The following is a 12269-nucleotide window of genomic DNA, read 5'->3' as shown; positions in this document are numbered from 1 at the left end:
TAGGCTGGATGTTGTTAGGAAGTTGCTGGCAGAGAGAGTGATTGGCATTGGAATGGGCTGCCCAGGGAGGTGGTGGAGTGGCTGTGGCTGGAGGTGTTGAAACCAAGCCTGGCTGGGGCACTTAGTGCCATGGTGTGGTTGGTTGGGCAGGGCTGGGTGCTAGGCTGGGCTGGCTGAGCTTGGAGCTCTCTTCCAACCTGCCTGATTCTACGAGTCTATGATTCCTTGATCCTTGAGCTCCCTTCCAACCCAGACAATGCTGTGGTTCGGCCAACTCGGAGAGAGCTCTCCTGAGCCCTCAGCAGAGGGCATGGACTGGGAGCTTTTGTAAGAGACACCAAGAAAAAACCAAAGAGGAAAAAAAAAAAGCAGAAAAGAGAAGTTCAGATGTCCTTACTTATGAAGTTTGTTGAGCCACAACGAAATCCTCATGCAGTTCTCTTGGCAACCATCACTTTGCAGCCCAACAGCAGCAGCAAAGCCATAAAACAAACCCGGGGCCGAGCAGGGCTAGGGAGTTAAAAAGGGGGAGAGGAAAGAAAATATCATTGTTTGCTTTCTAGATTCTTATTAGTCTTGGCTAAGATGTCATAAAAGCAGTGTCTTTTAACACCTTTTATTATACAAGGGTCAGGGGGGTTCGAAATGTTGCTTCAAGTCGGCTTCAAATAGCCCACGGAGCCTTTGGCTGCGCCTTTCATAGGGCTGCTGTACAAACAAGCACCTTTTACACGGGAAATGACATAACCAGGGCAAAAAAGTGTCCGACGAGGCTCAGCACAGGCCGGGGCACTCCTGGGCGATGCATTGTTTGCCATGGCATAGCTCAGTGTTTACCCCTCCAGCTCAGCCCCCCAGCTTTGGGCCAAACACAACAGCCCCGAACGCTCCGCGCCGGTACCTGTCTCGCAGCCCTGCTGCTCGTTTGAGACGTGGCCCTGCACAAAAGGCTCTCCGGGGAAAGATAATGACCCTCGAAAGTAAATACAAATGAGGCATTCTCCGGGAGGGAGGCAGGGAGAGAAAGCTGCCGTGGGGAAGGTGGAAAGCTGAACTTTTCACCTCCATGGCTTGCCAGCTCAGGTTTCGCTGCCCTGCTCCCATCCAGTGGCTCGCATCAGCTCGCCCTCGGGAAGGATGCTGCTGCTGCTGCAGGGGCTTAGGGAGGGCTGCCTTGGGACAGACCATAATGAGCAGCCAGCAGAAACCCACTCACTGCCCTGTCTGCAGGCCAGGAGGATGAGCAGAGGGCTGGAGCTGCTCTGCTGTGGGGACAGGCTGAGAGAGTTGGGGCTGTGCAGGCTGCAGAGGAGAAGGCTCCAAGCAGACCTCACTGTGACCTTGCAGTGTCTGAAGGGGGCTGCAGGAAAGCTGGGGAGGGACTTTTGAGGGTGTCAGGCAGGGATAGGACTGGGGGGAATGGATCCAAGCTAGAGGAGATTGAGATTAGAATTTAGGAAGAAGTTCCTCAGCATGAGGGTGCTGAGAGCCTGGCACAGGTTGCCCAGGGAGGTGGTGGAAGCCTCATCCCTGGAGGTGTTTAAGGCCAGGCTGGCTGTGGCTGTGGGCAACCTGATGTAGAGTGAGGTGTCCCTGCCCATGGCAGGGGTTGGAGCTGGATAGTCCTTGAGGTCCCTTCCAGCCCTGCCAGTTCTGTGATTGATTCTATGGCAGCTTTTTGGTGTTTGCTTCCATGAACAACTTCATCACCCAAGCCCCATGGTGGATCCAGAGGAATTCCATCTCCCAGCATCTACTGACTTTGGCTTCTTACCCCAGAGCCTGGCCCTCAGCTAATCACAGTTAGAGGTGTCCCTGCCCATGGCAGGGGGTTGGAGCTGGATGATCCTTGAGGTCCCTCACAGCCCTGGCAATTCTGTGATGCTGTCACAAGCTGCTGCTTTCTTTAAGGAGGGCCTGCAAGAGCTGGGGAGGGAGCTTCCACAAAGGCTTTTGGTGACAGAATGAGGAGCAGTGGCTTTAAGGCTAAGGAGGTGTTGTGCCAGGCTTCTGTTCTCTGTTTCTTTCCAGTCTCTCTGCTGTATGTCAGCCCCAGTCTGTGCCCTGTCCCTAAACTTCTGTTTTCAAAGAGGAAAGAGGGCTGACTGAAGGCCACTTGGGCAGTGCTTTTGTGCTTACCAGTGCCAATGAACACGATGGGCACCAGGCCCTGATGGTGGGAAGTTACTGATTTCTGTCCTAGAATCAGTCAGAGAATGGGAAAGGTTGGGAGAGATCTCTGGAGGTCATTCAAGACAGACACCAAGCTAGGAGCAGCTGGAAGTAATGGCAGGCTCCAAGTCACTTCAGTTGTGACCAAAGAGGTGACTTCTCCCTTGGCAGCCCAGAGCAGTGCTGCAGGGCATTCTCAGAAGCAGTTTCTTTGGGGTTGGCTTTCAGGTAAATCCGAAGGGGCAGCAGCAGGGCAGAGCCTGTGGTCCTGTTCAGTATCAGCATTGATGGTCTGGGCCAGGGGATGGAGTCCAGCAGCAGTGAGTTTGCAGATGGCACCAAGGTAGGAGCAGTGTGGAGCTGGTGGAGGGTAGCAGAGCCCTGCAGAGGGACCTGGCCAGGCTGCATGGGTGGGCAGAGGCCAATGGGATGAGACTGAACAAGGCCAAGGGCAGGGTTCTGCACTTTGGCCACAACAACCCCAAGCAGCACTCCAGGCTGGGGCCAGAGTGGCTGAGAGCAGCCAGGCAGAGAGGGAGCTGGGGGTGGTGGGAGAGAGGAGCTGCAGAGGAGGCAGCAGTGCCCAGGTGGGCAGGAGAGCCAATGGCATCCTGGGCTGGCTCAGGAGCAGTGTGGGCAGCAGGACAAGGGAGGTTCTTCTGCCCCTGTGCTCAGCACTGCTCAGGCCACCCCTTGAGTGCTGTGTCCAGTTCTGGGCTGCTCCATTGCAGAGAGCTGTTGAGGTGCTGGAAGGTGTTTGGAGAAGGGCAGCAAGGCTGGGGAGGGGCCTGGAGCAGAGCCCTGTGAGGAGAGGCTGAGGGAGCTGGGGGGGTGCAGCCTGCAGCAGAGGAGGCTCAGGGCAGAGCTCATTGCTGCCTGCAGCTGCCTGCAGGGAGGCTGTAGCCAGGAGGGGTTGGGCTCTGCTGCCAGGCAGCCAGCACCAGAAGAAGGGGACACAGCCTGAAGCTGTGCCAGGGCAGGTTCAGGGTGGATGTTGTTAGGAAGTTGCTGGCAGAGAGAGTGATTGGCACTGGAATGGGCTGCCCAGGGAGGTGGTGGAGTGGCTGTGGCTGGAGGTGTTGCAGCCAAGCCTGGCTGGGGCACTTAGTGCCATGGTGTGGTTGGCTGGACAGGGCTGGGTGCTAGGTTGGGCTGGCTGAGCTTGGAGCTCTCTTCCAACCTGGCTGATTCTATGATTCCACCCAGTCCAAACCCCTTGCCAAAGCAGCATCACTCATTGCAAGGCACACAGGAATGCATTCAGAAGGGTCCTGGAAGTCTCCAGAGCAGGAGACCTCACAGCCTCTGTGGGCAGCCTGCTCCAGGCCTCCAGCACCCTCACACCAAAGAAGTTTCTCCTCATGCTGAGGTGGAACCTCCTGGGTTCCAGTTTGTGTCCATTGCTCCTTGTCCTGGCACAGGACAGCACTGACAAGAGCCTGGCACCTGCTTCTGGACACCCACCCCTCAGGTATTTGTAACCACTGATCAGATCTCCTCTCAGCCTTCTCTTCTCCAGCCCCTGGGCTCTCAGCCTTGCTTCACAGCAGAGCTGTTCCAGTGCCTTCAGCATGCCCACAGCCACCGTGGGGCTCTCTCCAGTGGGTCCCTGTCATACCCAAAGGATCCACATCACCTCTAAAGAAGTTTGTAGTGAACATCAGCATGAAAAACTGCTCAGTGTTTGAAAATCACAGGAGGTTGGATGGTGCTAAGCAGTTACTGCATGGGACAGCAACTTTGGCCCTGGCCTAAGACTCCATCGGGACGAGGAAGCAAAGCCGTGGGAGGTGCACACCACTGAGAGTCCAGCAGGGAGCCAGAGGAGCCCTGGGGACACCTCTGACGCACAGAAGAGATCTGTAAGATCCCAGGTTTTCTCATGCAGATGAAGCAGCCTCAGGTGCTCATCACTGCATGCCTGTCAACTGCCAGCTAGTGCTGCCTGGGGGCTGGGCTCGAGGGTCTTTGGAGGATGCTTCCACCCTCTGTGACTCTGTCCAGCCCTCAAGCACAGCCTTCTGCCCGCCTAATCACACTGCCTGCACCGAGCAGCATCAGCTCCTGCACCGAGCAGCATCAGCTCCTGCACAGCCTTCTGCCCTCCTAATCACACTGCCTGCACCGAGCAGCATCAGCTCCTGCACAGCCTTCTGCCCTCCTAATCACACTGCCTGCACCGAGCAGCATCAGCTCCTGCACAGCCTTCTGCCCTCCTAATCACACTGCCTGCACCGAGCAGCATCAGCTCCTGCACCGAGCAGCATCAGCTCCTGCACAGCCTTCTGCCCTCCTAATCACACTGCCTGCACCGAGCAGCATCAGCTCCTGCACCGAGCAGCATCAGCTCCTGCACTGCCTTCTGCCCTCCTAATCACACTGCCTGCACCGAGCAGCATCAGCTCCTGCACAGCCTTCTGCCCTCCTAATCACACTGCCTGCACCGAGCAGCATCAGCTCCTGCACAGCCTTCTGCCCTCCTAATCACACTGCCTGCACCGAGCAGCATCAGCTCCTGCACCGAGCAGCATCAGCTCCTCAAGTACAGCCTTCTGCCCTCCTAATCACACTGCCTGCACCGAGCAGCATCAGCTCCTGCACTGCCTTCTGCCCTCCTAATCACACTGCCTGCACTGAGCAGCATCAGCTCCTGCACAGCCTTCTGCCCTCCTAATCACACTGCCTGCACCGAGCAGCATCAGCTCCTGCACAGGCTTCTGCCCTCCTAATGACACTGCCTGCACCGAGCAGCATCAGCTCCTGCACAGCCTTCTGCCCTCCTAATCACACTGCCTGCACCGAGCAGCATCAGCTCCTGCACAGCCTTCTGCCCTCCTAATCACACTGCCTGCACCGAGCAGCATCAGCTCCTGCACCGAGCAGCATCAGCTCCTGCACAGCCTTCTGCCCTCCTAATCACACTGCCTGCACCGAGCAGCATCAGCTCCTGCACCGAGCAGCATCAGCTCCTGCACAGCCTTCTGCCCTCCTAATCACACTGCCTGCACCGAGCAGCATCAGCTCCTGCACAGCCTTCTGCCCTCCTAATCACACTGCCTGCACCGAGCAGCATCAGCTCCTGCACAGCCTTCTGCCCTCCTAATCACACTGCCTGCACCGAGCAGCATCAGCTCCTGCACAGCCTTCTGCCCTCCTAATCACACTGCCTGCACCGAGCAGCATCAGCTCCTGCACAACCTTCTGCCCACCTAATCACACTGCCTGCACTGAGCAGCATCAGCTCCTGCAGGTAGGAATCCCAGCTCTGAGCTCTCACAAGGAGGTCACACACAGGAGAGCACTCCACACTGTCACCCTGCTGGGGGTTATGGTCTCCGAAGGGTCTGCCTGCACAGGGGAGTCCATGTCCCTGGCAGCAAGTCCTGCAAGCAGGTATCTTAAGCTGGTAAAAGGCTCAGTCAGTGCAAGAGGAAGGGCAGAGCTTTTTGGCACTGTTTCTCTATGGCTACTGACCAGAAATTGGGGATGGTTTGTCACTAATGTGACCTAGAGCACAGCCAGTCTGCAATCCTGACCAGGAGGAGCCTCAGGGGCTGTGTTCAGCCTCCTGCCACCACCCACACCAGTGGTGCTGTGCAGAGGAGACCTCAGACCAAGGAAATAATCTAACTTGGATGGTTTCAGCTGGGAGAGAAAAAAATACCAGCCCTTAACATTTGTCTTTTATACTGCTGCTGAAGTGCCTCAGTAATTGCTGATGCTTCTCACAGCCCTTCTGGTCCCCCTGCAGCTGGGTGGCTGCTGCCTAGTTTTGCAGCTGGAAACATACACAGAGGGTGGTGGGACACTGCAACAGGTTGCCCAGGGAGGTGCTTGAGTCCCAGCCCTGGAGATCTTCAAAATGAGGCTGGACAGGGCTGTGGGCAGCCTGCTCCAGTGGAGGATGTCCCTGCTGAGTGCAGGGAGTTGGGCTGCATGAGCTTTGGAGCAACCTTCCAGTCCAACCCCTTCTGTGACTCTGACTGCATAGCCCCATAGGACATTTCTAATGGCAAGGGGGATGTGCAAACACACAGCCCTTGCAGAGTGGAGTGGAAGGGTAGCAGAGCTCTGTTGCAGCCATCTGCAGAACTCAGTTCTGCCCCAGGCACATCAAGTGATAGTGCCACAGCCTCCAGATGGAACCATGCCATACTGCCAAAGATCCCCCAGGTTCTCTCTGTGGCAGCAGGGTCAGAGGCAGGCAAATCCATGGACATGTTTTGCACACCATTGGTATTCACAGAATCAAAGATGCTAGGGGCTGGAAGGGACCTCCAGAGATCACCAAGTCCAAGCCCCTGCCAGAGCAGGATCATCCTGGGCAGGTGACACAGGAACACATCCATGTAGGTCTTGAAAGCCTCCACAGAAAGAGACTCCACAGCCTCTCTGGGCAGCCTGCTCCAGGGCTCCAAAACCCTCACACCAAAGAAGTTTCTCCTCATGTTGAGGTGGCACCTCCTGTGTTCCAGCTTGTACCTGCTGTTCCTTGTCCTGCCACTGAGAACCACCAAAAAGAACAAGGGGACAGAGGCTGAAGCTGTGCCAGGGCAGGTCTAGGCTGGATGTGAGGAGGAAGTTCCTGGCAGAGAGAGTGATTGGCACTGGAATGGGCTGCCCAGGGAGGTGGTGGAGTGGCTGTGGCTGGAGGTGTTGCAGCCAAGCCTGGCTGGGGCACTTAGTGCCATGGTGTGGTTGGTTGGGCAGGGCTGGGTGCTAGGTTGGGCTGGCTGAGCTTGGAGCTCTCTTCCAGCCTGCTTGGTTCTGTGATCTTGACTCCCAGCCCTCAGCCATTTACAGACATTGATCAGATCCCCTCTCAGCCTTCTCTTCTCCAGTCTGAACAGCCCCAGGATTCTCAGACTCTCTTTGTAGGAGAATGTTCCAGTCCCCTAACCCTGAAATGTCCCTTTCATGGGATCACAGATCCCAGGGTGTTAGGGGCTGGAAGTGACCTCTGGAGATCTGCCACTCCAACATCTCTCAGAGCAGGAGCAGAGGATCCAGCACAGGTGGCACAGGAACACATCCAGACAGGGCTGGAAAGGCTCCAGAGGAGGAGACTCCACAACCTCTCTGGGCAGCCTGTGCCAGGGCTCTGGGACCCTTCCAGCCAAGAAGTTCTTCCCCATACTGAGCTGCAACCTCCTGTGCTGCAGTTTCCCTCCCTTGCCCTTGTCCTGTGGCAGGGCACAGGTGAGCAGAGGCTGTCCCTGTGCCTCCCTTCCTGCCCCCCAGCCCTCAGCTATCTACAGACATTGCTCAGGTCCCCTCTCAGCCTTCTCCTCTGCAGACTCTCAGCCCCAGGGCTCTCAGCCTCTCCTCCTCAGGCAGTGCTGCAGTCTCTGGAGCACTTCACCTGTATTTGTTGTACCAACCCATCGAAGGCAGTTTCTGGCTGGCAGCAGAAGGACGCAGAGATGACAGCTGGACTGTGTCAATAATTTATTACATCTTGTGCCACCACTGAACACTTCTACCATCAGCATTTGAGAACAGCTTGGGACCTTACACAGAGTAATATATCTTGCTACATAAGAATGGACAGGTGGGCACTTAAGGGAAGAGATGCAGCTGGGAGGAAAGCATCCCTGGAAGCAGACAGCTCCTGCACCACCTATCTTCATCTCAAACTTCAGACTAAATCAACAGACTCTATTTAATGACTCTTTTTTTTTTTGGGTTCTATATGCATAGGTTCAAGAGCTACTCAGAAAGCAATCCTATGATAGTGTAACTATTCACCCCAGGCTGGCAGCACACCAGCACACAGCCTTCTCTTTAGGCACCACGGCGCTGTGCTTCGCACTGGGCAGAGCAGGTGGGATGCAGACATCAGTTCAGTCTCAACTGTATTAATCAAAGGATCAAAGAGGTCATATCCACAGCTCACAGATGCTCCCCTCACCCTCTGCCCCCAGACTGAAAGCAGGTGAGCTAGAGGTGTGGAGTTAGAAGCTCTTCTAGCAAGGACTTCAGTCTCAGGTCACCCACGCAAGGCCTCCCAGCGAGCTGCAGGACAGCATCCAAGCGCTCCTCACGTCTGCCCCAGCAGCACAGGACACGGAGAAGCTCTGGATTTACTGCTGCCTCCTTGTGACAGCAGTCCCCCAAAGAGATGAAATCCAACGACTGTTGGGCCAGGAGAGGCCACCTTGGCCAGCTGACGTGGCCCCCCACAGCACACCCAGCTCGGCAGCCGCGGTGCTACCTGCAGCCGCACGACTCCACCACCATGTCCTCGTACTGCTTGTAGACCACATTGTTTGCAGAGTCAATGAAGAGGATGCTGATGGGACTCAGCCTGGTGGGCACGCAGCAGGTCGGGGGGGTGGACTCGGGGTCCATGGAGTTCATCAGGGTCTGGATGACAGCGTGGTTGGTGGGCTCCAGGTGGGAGCGCAGCGGGAACTCGCACAGCCCCTCGCAGTGGTAGGCTTCGTACTCCAGGGGGGCTATGATCCAGTCGTCCCAGCCCATGTCCTTGAAGTTCACGTGCAGGGTTTTCCTGCTGCACCTTGCCTTCAGGTTCTTGCTGGGCCTCTTCCCTTGCCTGGTGGCTAGGGGGGCTCTTCTCTTCCGCCTCTGGTTGAACAGGTACTCGTAAACGGTTTTGTCGTCCTGCCCAGACCTGGCTTTGATCTCGTTGAAGAACAGGTCCCTTTTCTTGGTCCTGCCAAACACCAAGAAGAGAGCCTTCTCGTTCACCTGCCTGCCCGTTCTGTTGAACCCCACGCTCCTCAGGTCCACTGCTCTGCCCCTCTCCAAGGTCTCCAGCTCAAAGCACAGATTAGCCAAGTTCTTGAAGTTCCTGAACAGCTTCCAGATGTCAAACACCTCCCACTTGGGCGTATCTGTGATGCTGACGGTGCGAGAGTCCAGCAGCGTCGCCGCTTGCCTGCTCGTGGAGCAGCTGAACAGTTTCACTTGGGAGGTTCTTCCAGCAGAGTGAGACTTCCAGGAGTCAGAAGGCTTCTTCCTCAGTATCCGAAGCTCTGCTCCCAGCAAACCATCTTTTTCCAGGGCGCTGATGTCGAAGATGTACTTCTGTTTCCTTATGCTTGGTGCTCGCTCGTCTAAAGGAAGCAGAGACATTTTCAGCTGCACAGCAGGCACAGACCAACAGCAGCTCTCTGACCCTGAAGAGTTCTCCTGCACTTTGCTCACTAAGCTGAGGAGTTTCCTTCCTTAGCCCACCCAACAGAAAGGGCAGTTTGTGTCTGAGGGGTCAGCTCTGTGCAAGGCCACAGGAGAACTCAGTGACTCAGCAGTGGGATGAGTTTCCAAGCTGGCCTGGTAGAGGTCTCCTTTCTTTCTCTGGTGGGGCAGTTTCTACCTTCAGAGTATCAGTGAGCCAGTTGGAACCCAGTCCTGTTCTGGGGGGGGCTGTTCACCACTTATGTCCTACCCAAATTACCAAAGCAGAGCCTCAGTGGTGCCCAGGAGTAAATTTACCCTGAGCTGAGGCAGCAGTGAAGTAGTCTTTAACACAAAGATCCTCCAGGAGCTGCCAGACAGGGACAGTTGCTCACCCTGCATGATCCACAGCTTTTCCAAACAGATGAGAGGAGCTCACCTGCCTCTGACCTGCTGTTACATCTGCCTGCTTGGGGCACTACCAAAGGCACTACCAAGGGGCAAGGCTGAGCCAGCAGCGTTCCAGCCACCAGGCATCAACACTGCAGCGGGGAGCTGAGAACACCAACTCAGCACTTCTGAGCATGGAGCTTCCCTTCCCACAAGCCAAGCTACTCACTAGCAGCTGGCAAACAAATCCAGCCCAGGCTTACTATTCCATCACCACTGGAAACAAGGTAGTGCTGGGTGGGGCTCTGAGTGACCTGATCTAGCTGCAGATGTCCCTGCTTACTGCAGGAGGGCTGGACCAGGCAACCTTTAAAGGTCCCTCCCAACCCAACCCACTCTACGATTCTGCCACTACCTCATCACCTGCAGCCTCTGCTGCATCCTTAAGCATATGACAAAACTCCTCCTAACACCATGACCTCCAGAGGTCTCTTCTGACCCCTACTGCTCTATGATTCCATGATCCCACCATTGCTGAAAGTGACAGAGCAGTAAGGTGAACAATCATCCTTTGGGAGCCTGTGAAAGCAGACACTAGTCCAAATTTCCCCAAAGGTTTGGAACCAGGATGTTGAACCCCAAGTTCCTGGAGTCCCAGAAGTTATCACCTTTGTTAGGCTGGGCTTAGCTGAGGGCTTCTGTGGGTGAAGGGTTGGTGGTGCCTGAAAGCATGAGCTTAGAGCTGGTCAAGATACACCCACCCTGTGCTTGATGCCAGTGAGGCAGAGCTGGACTGAGTCCACAACTCATTGCATCTTGTGCCACCACTGAACACTTCTACCATCAGCATTTGAGAACAGCTTGGGACCTCACACAGAATAATATATCTTGCTACATAAGAATGGATAGGTGGGCACTTAAGGGAAGAGATGCAGCTGGGAGGAAAGCATCCCTGGAAGCAGACAGCTCCTGCACCACCTATCTTCATCTCAAACTTCAGACTAAATCAACAGACTACTTAGTGACTCTTCTTTTGTTCTATGTGCATAGGTTCAAGAGCTACTCAGAAAGCAATCCTATGATAGTGTAACTATTCACCCCAGGCTGGCAGCACACCAGCACACAGCCTTCTCTTTAGGCACCACGACTCTCTTCTTGTCTTTTCATACTGGGCAGAGCAGGTGGGATGCAGACATCAGTTCAGTCTCAACTGTATTAATTAAAGGATCAAAGAGGTCAAGATACACCCACCCTGTGCTCAGTGCCAGGGCAGTTCTGCCTCGAACAAACCAGGATGGCACTTGGATGTTTCAACTCATGGTCTTTGTTTGTCTATGGGTTTAGATTTGCTTTCCAAGGGCTTCTAATGTTAGCAGTTTCCAGGAGCCAGTTATTGAAAGCAAGTAAGAGCCAAATGTAAAGGGCTTTAAGGCACCCAAGCAGGCAAAGGCTGACTTTCAACAACGAGCATCTGAAACGTTGGCTGCGTTTGGCTTGGCTGCCACACAACCACCTGGGTCTGGGGCGAGGAGCACAACGCCTGCAGCAGGAGCTTCACTCAGATTCAAAGGAGCCTTCACCAAGTCAGGTTTGTTTCTGACTGCATAAACACACTCAGGCATCTCTCTCTGTCCACGCACACACACACAGAGCTCCTTCCTTACCTTGTCCTTTGTCTATGAAGCTGGTTATTGTGTTGGCAAGTCCAGCCTCCAGTTTGACACTTCCATTGACACCTTTCCTTTCGGCATCGGAGAGGGTCCTGTACAAGGAGAGCATGTACTCGTGGGGGGTTATGGGGGGGTGTCTGAAAGCCTCCTTGCTTTCCCTCTGGCTCCCAGGCTCCTTGCTCTTTTTGCCTTTGAAGGACTCGGTGTCGGCAGTGCCTGCAGCAGGTTTTTTCAGAGCCACCTTGCTGCTGGGGTTTTGAACTTTGGGAGTCACCGTCCTTAGTGCAGGAGGTCTGCTGGGGATGTGCCCTACCTTGCCCTCTGTGCCTGCTGTTCTTGAGACAACCTTCTTGGATTCATCGTTCTTGGCCAGTGGAGCTCCGGTCTGAGCAGCGCCGCTCTTAGCCCTGGCCTTCGGGGTGCCAGCGCTATACCCATGGCTCGCAGTCCTCAGCGTGCCCGCCCGTGCTGAGGGGTTCCTCTCCTTCCCTTCTGCCTTCAGAAAAGCTCGTTTAGATCCTGGATTAGCCTGGCCTGCTTCAGAACCACTCAGTGCTCCGGGAACCAGATCCAGAGGCAGCCAAGTCAGATGCCAAAGCAGTAAAGTGAGAAAACGCAGGATTTTCATCCTCTGGTCTTCCTCTGAATGCCACTGAAGAAAAAATCAGGAAAGGTTCCTCCAGCTTGGCAGAAGAAAACATGAAAGCAAATGAAAAACAAAGTCAGCAAAAAGGGCTTGGGTTGGAGGTTAAAACATTTCAAACCCTGTTCAATATTTGTATCCAGTCCCATAGTGGAAGCGCTCCTGTTGCTCGGACGCCGACTCCCCCTGACTTCGCTTCGCAGCTATTCCAAGGGCTGGTTCTTGAGAAGAGAGAAAGTTTAGCACCTCCTTTT

At 55.0% G+C, this 12269-nt stretch overlaps 1 protein-coding gene across 1 annotated transcript; it reads right to left on the bottom strand.

Annotated features, from left to right (window-relative positions):
• Positions 1-8157: 8157 nt before the first annotated feature.
• On the bottom strand, positions 8158-12269 carry GDF5 (growth differentiation factor 5). Its single transcript, XM_064167808.1, has 2 exons — positions 11367-12269; positions 8158-9251 (listed from the first exon to the last, which is right to left on the bottom strand). The coding sequence occupies exons 1-2, from the start codon at positions 11998-12000 to the stop codon at positions 8383-8385; spliced, it is 1503 nt and encodes a 500-aa protein (XP_064023878.1). The 5' UTR covers positions 12001-12269; the 3' UTR covers positions 8158-8382.

Source organism: Pogoniulus pusillus, chromosome 29 (genome assembly GCF_015220805.1).
Source record: "Pogoniulus pusillus isolate bPogPus1 chromosome 29, bPogPus1.pri, whole genome shotgun sequence".
In the NCBI taxonomy this organism is placed as follows: Eukaryota; Metazoa; Chordata; class Aves; order Piciformes; family Lybiidae; genus Pogoniulus; species Pogoniulus pusillus.
This window is presented reverse-complemented; position numbering and strand designations above follow the sequence as displayed.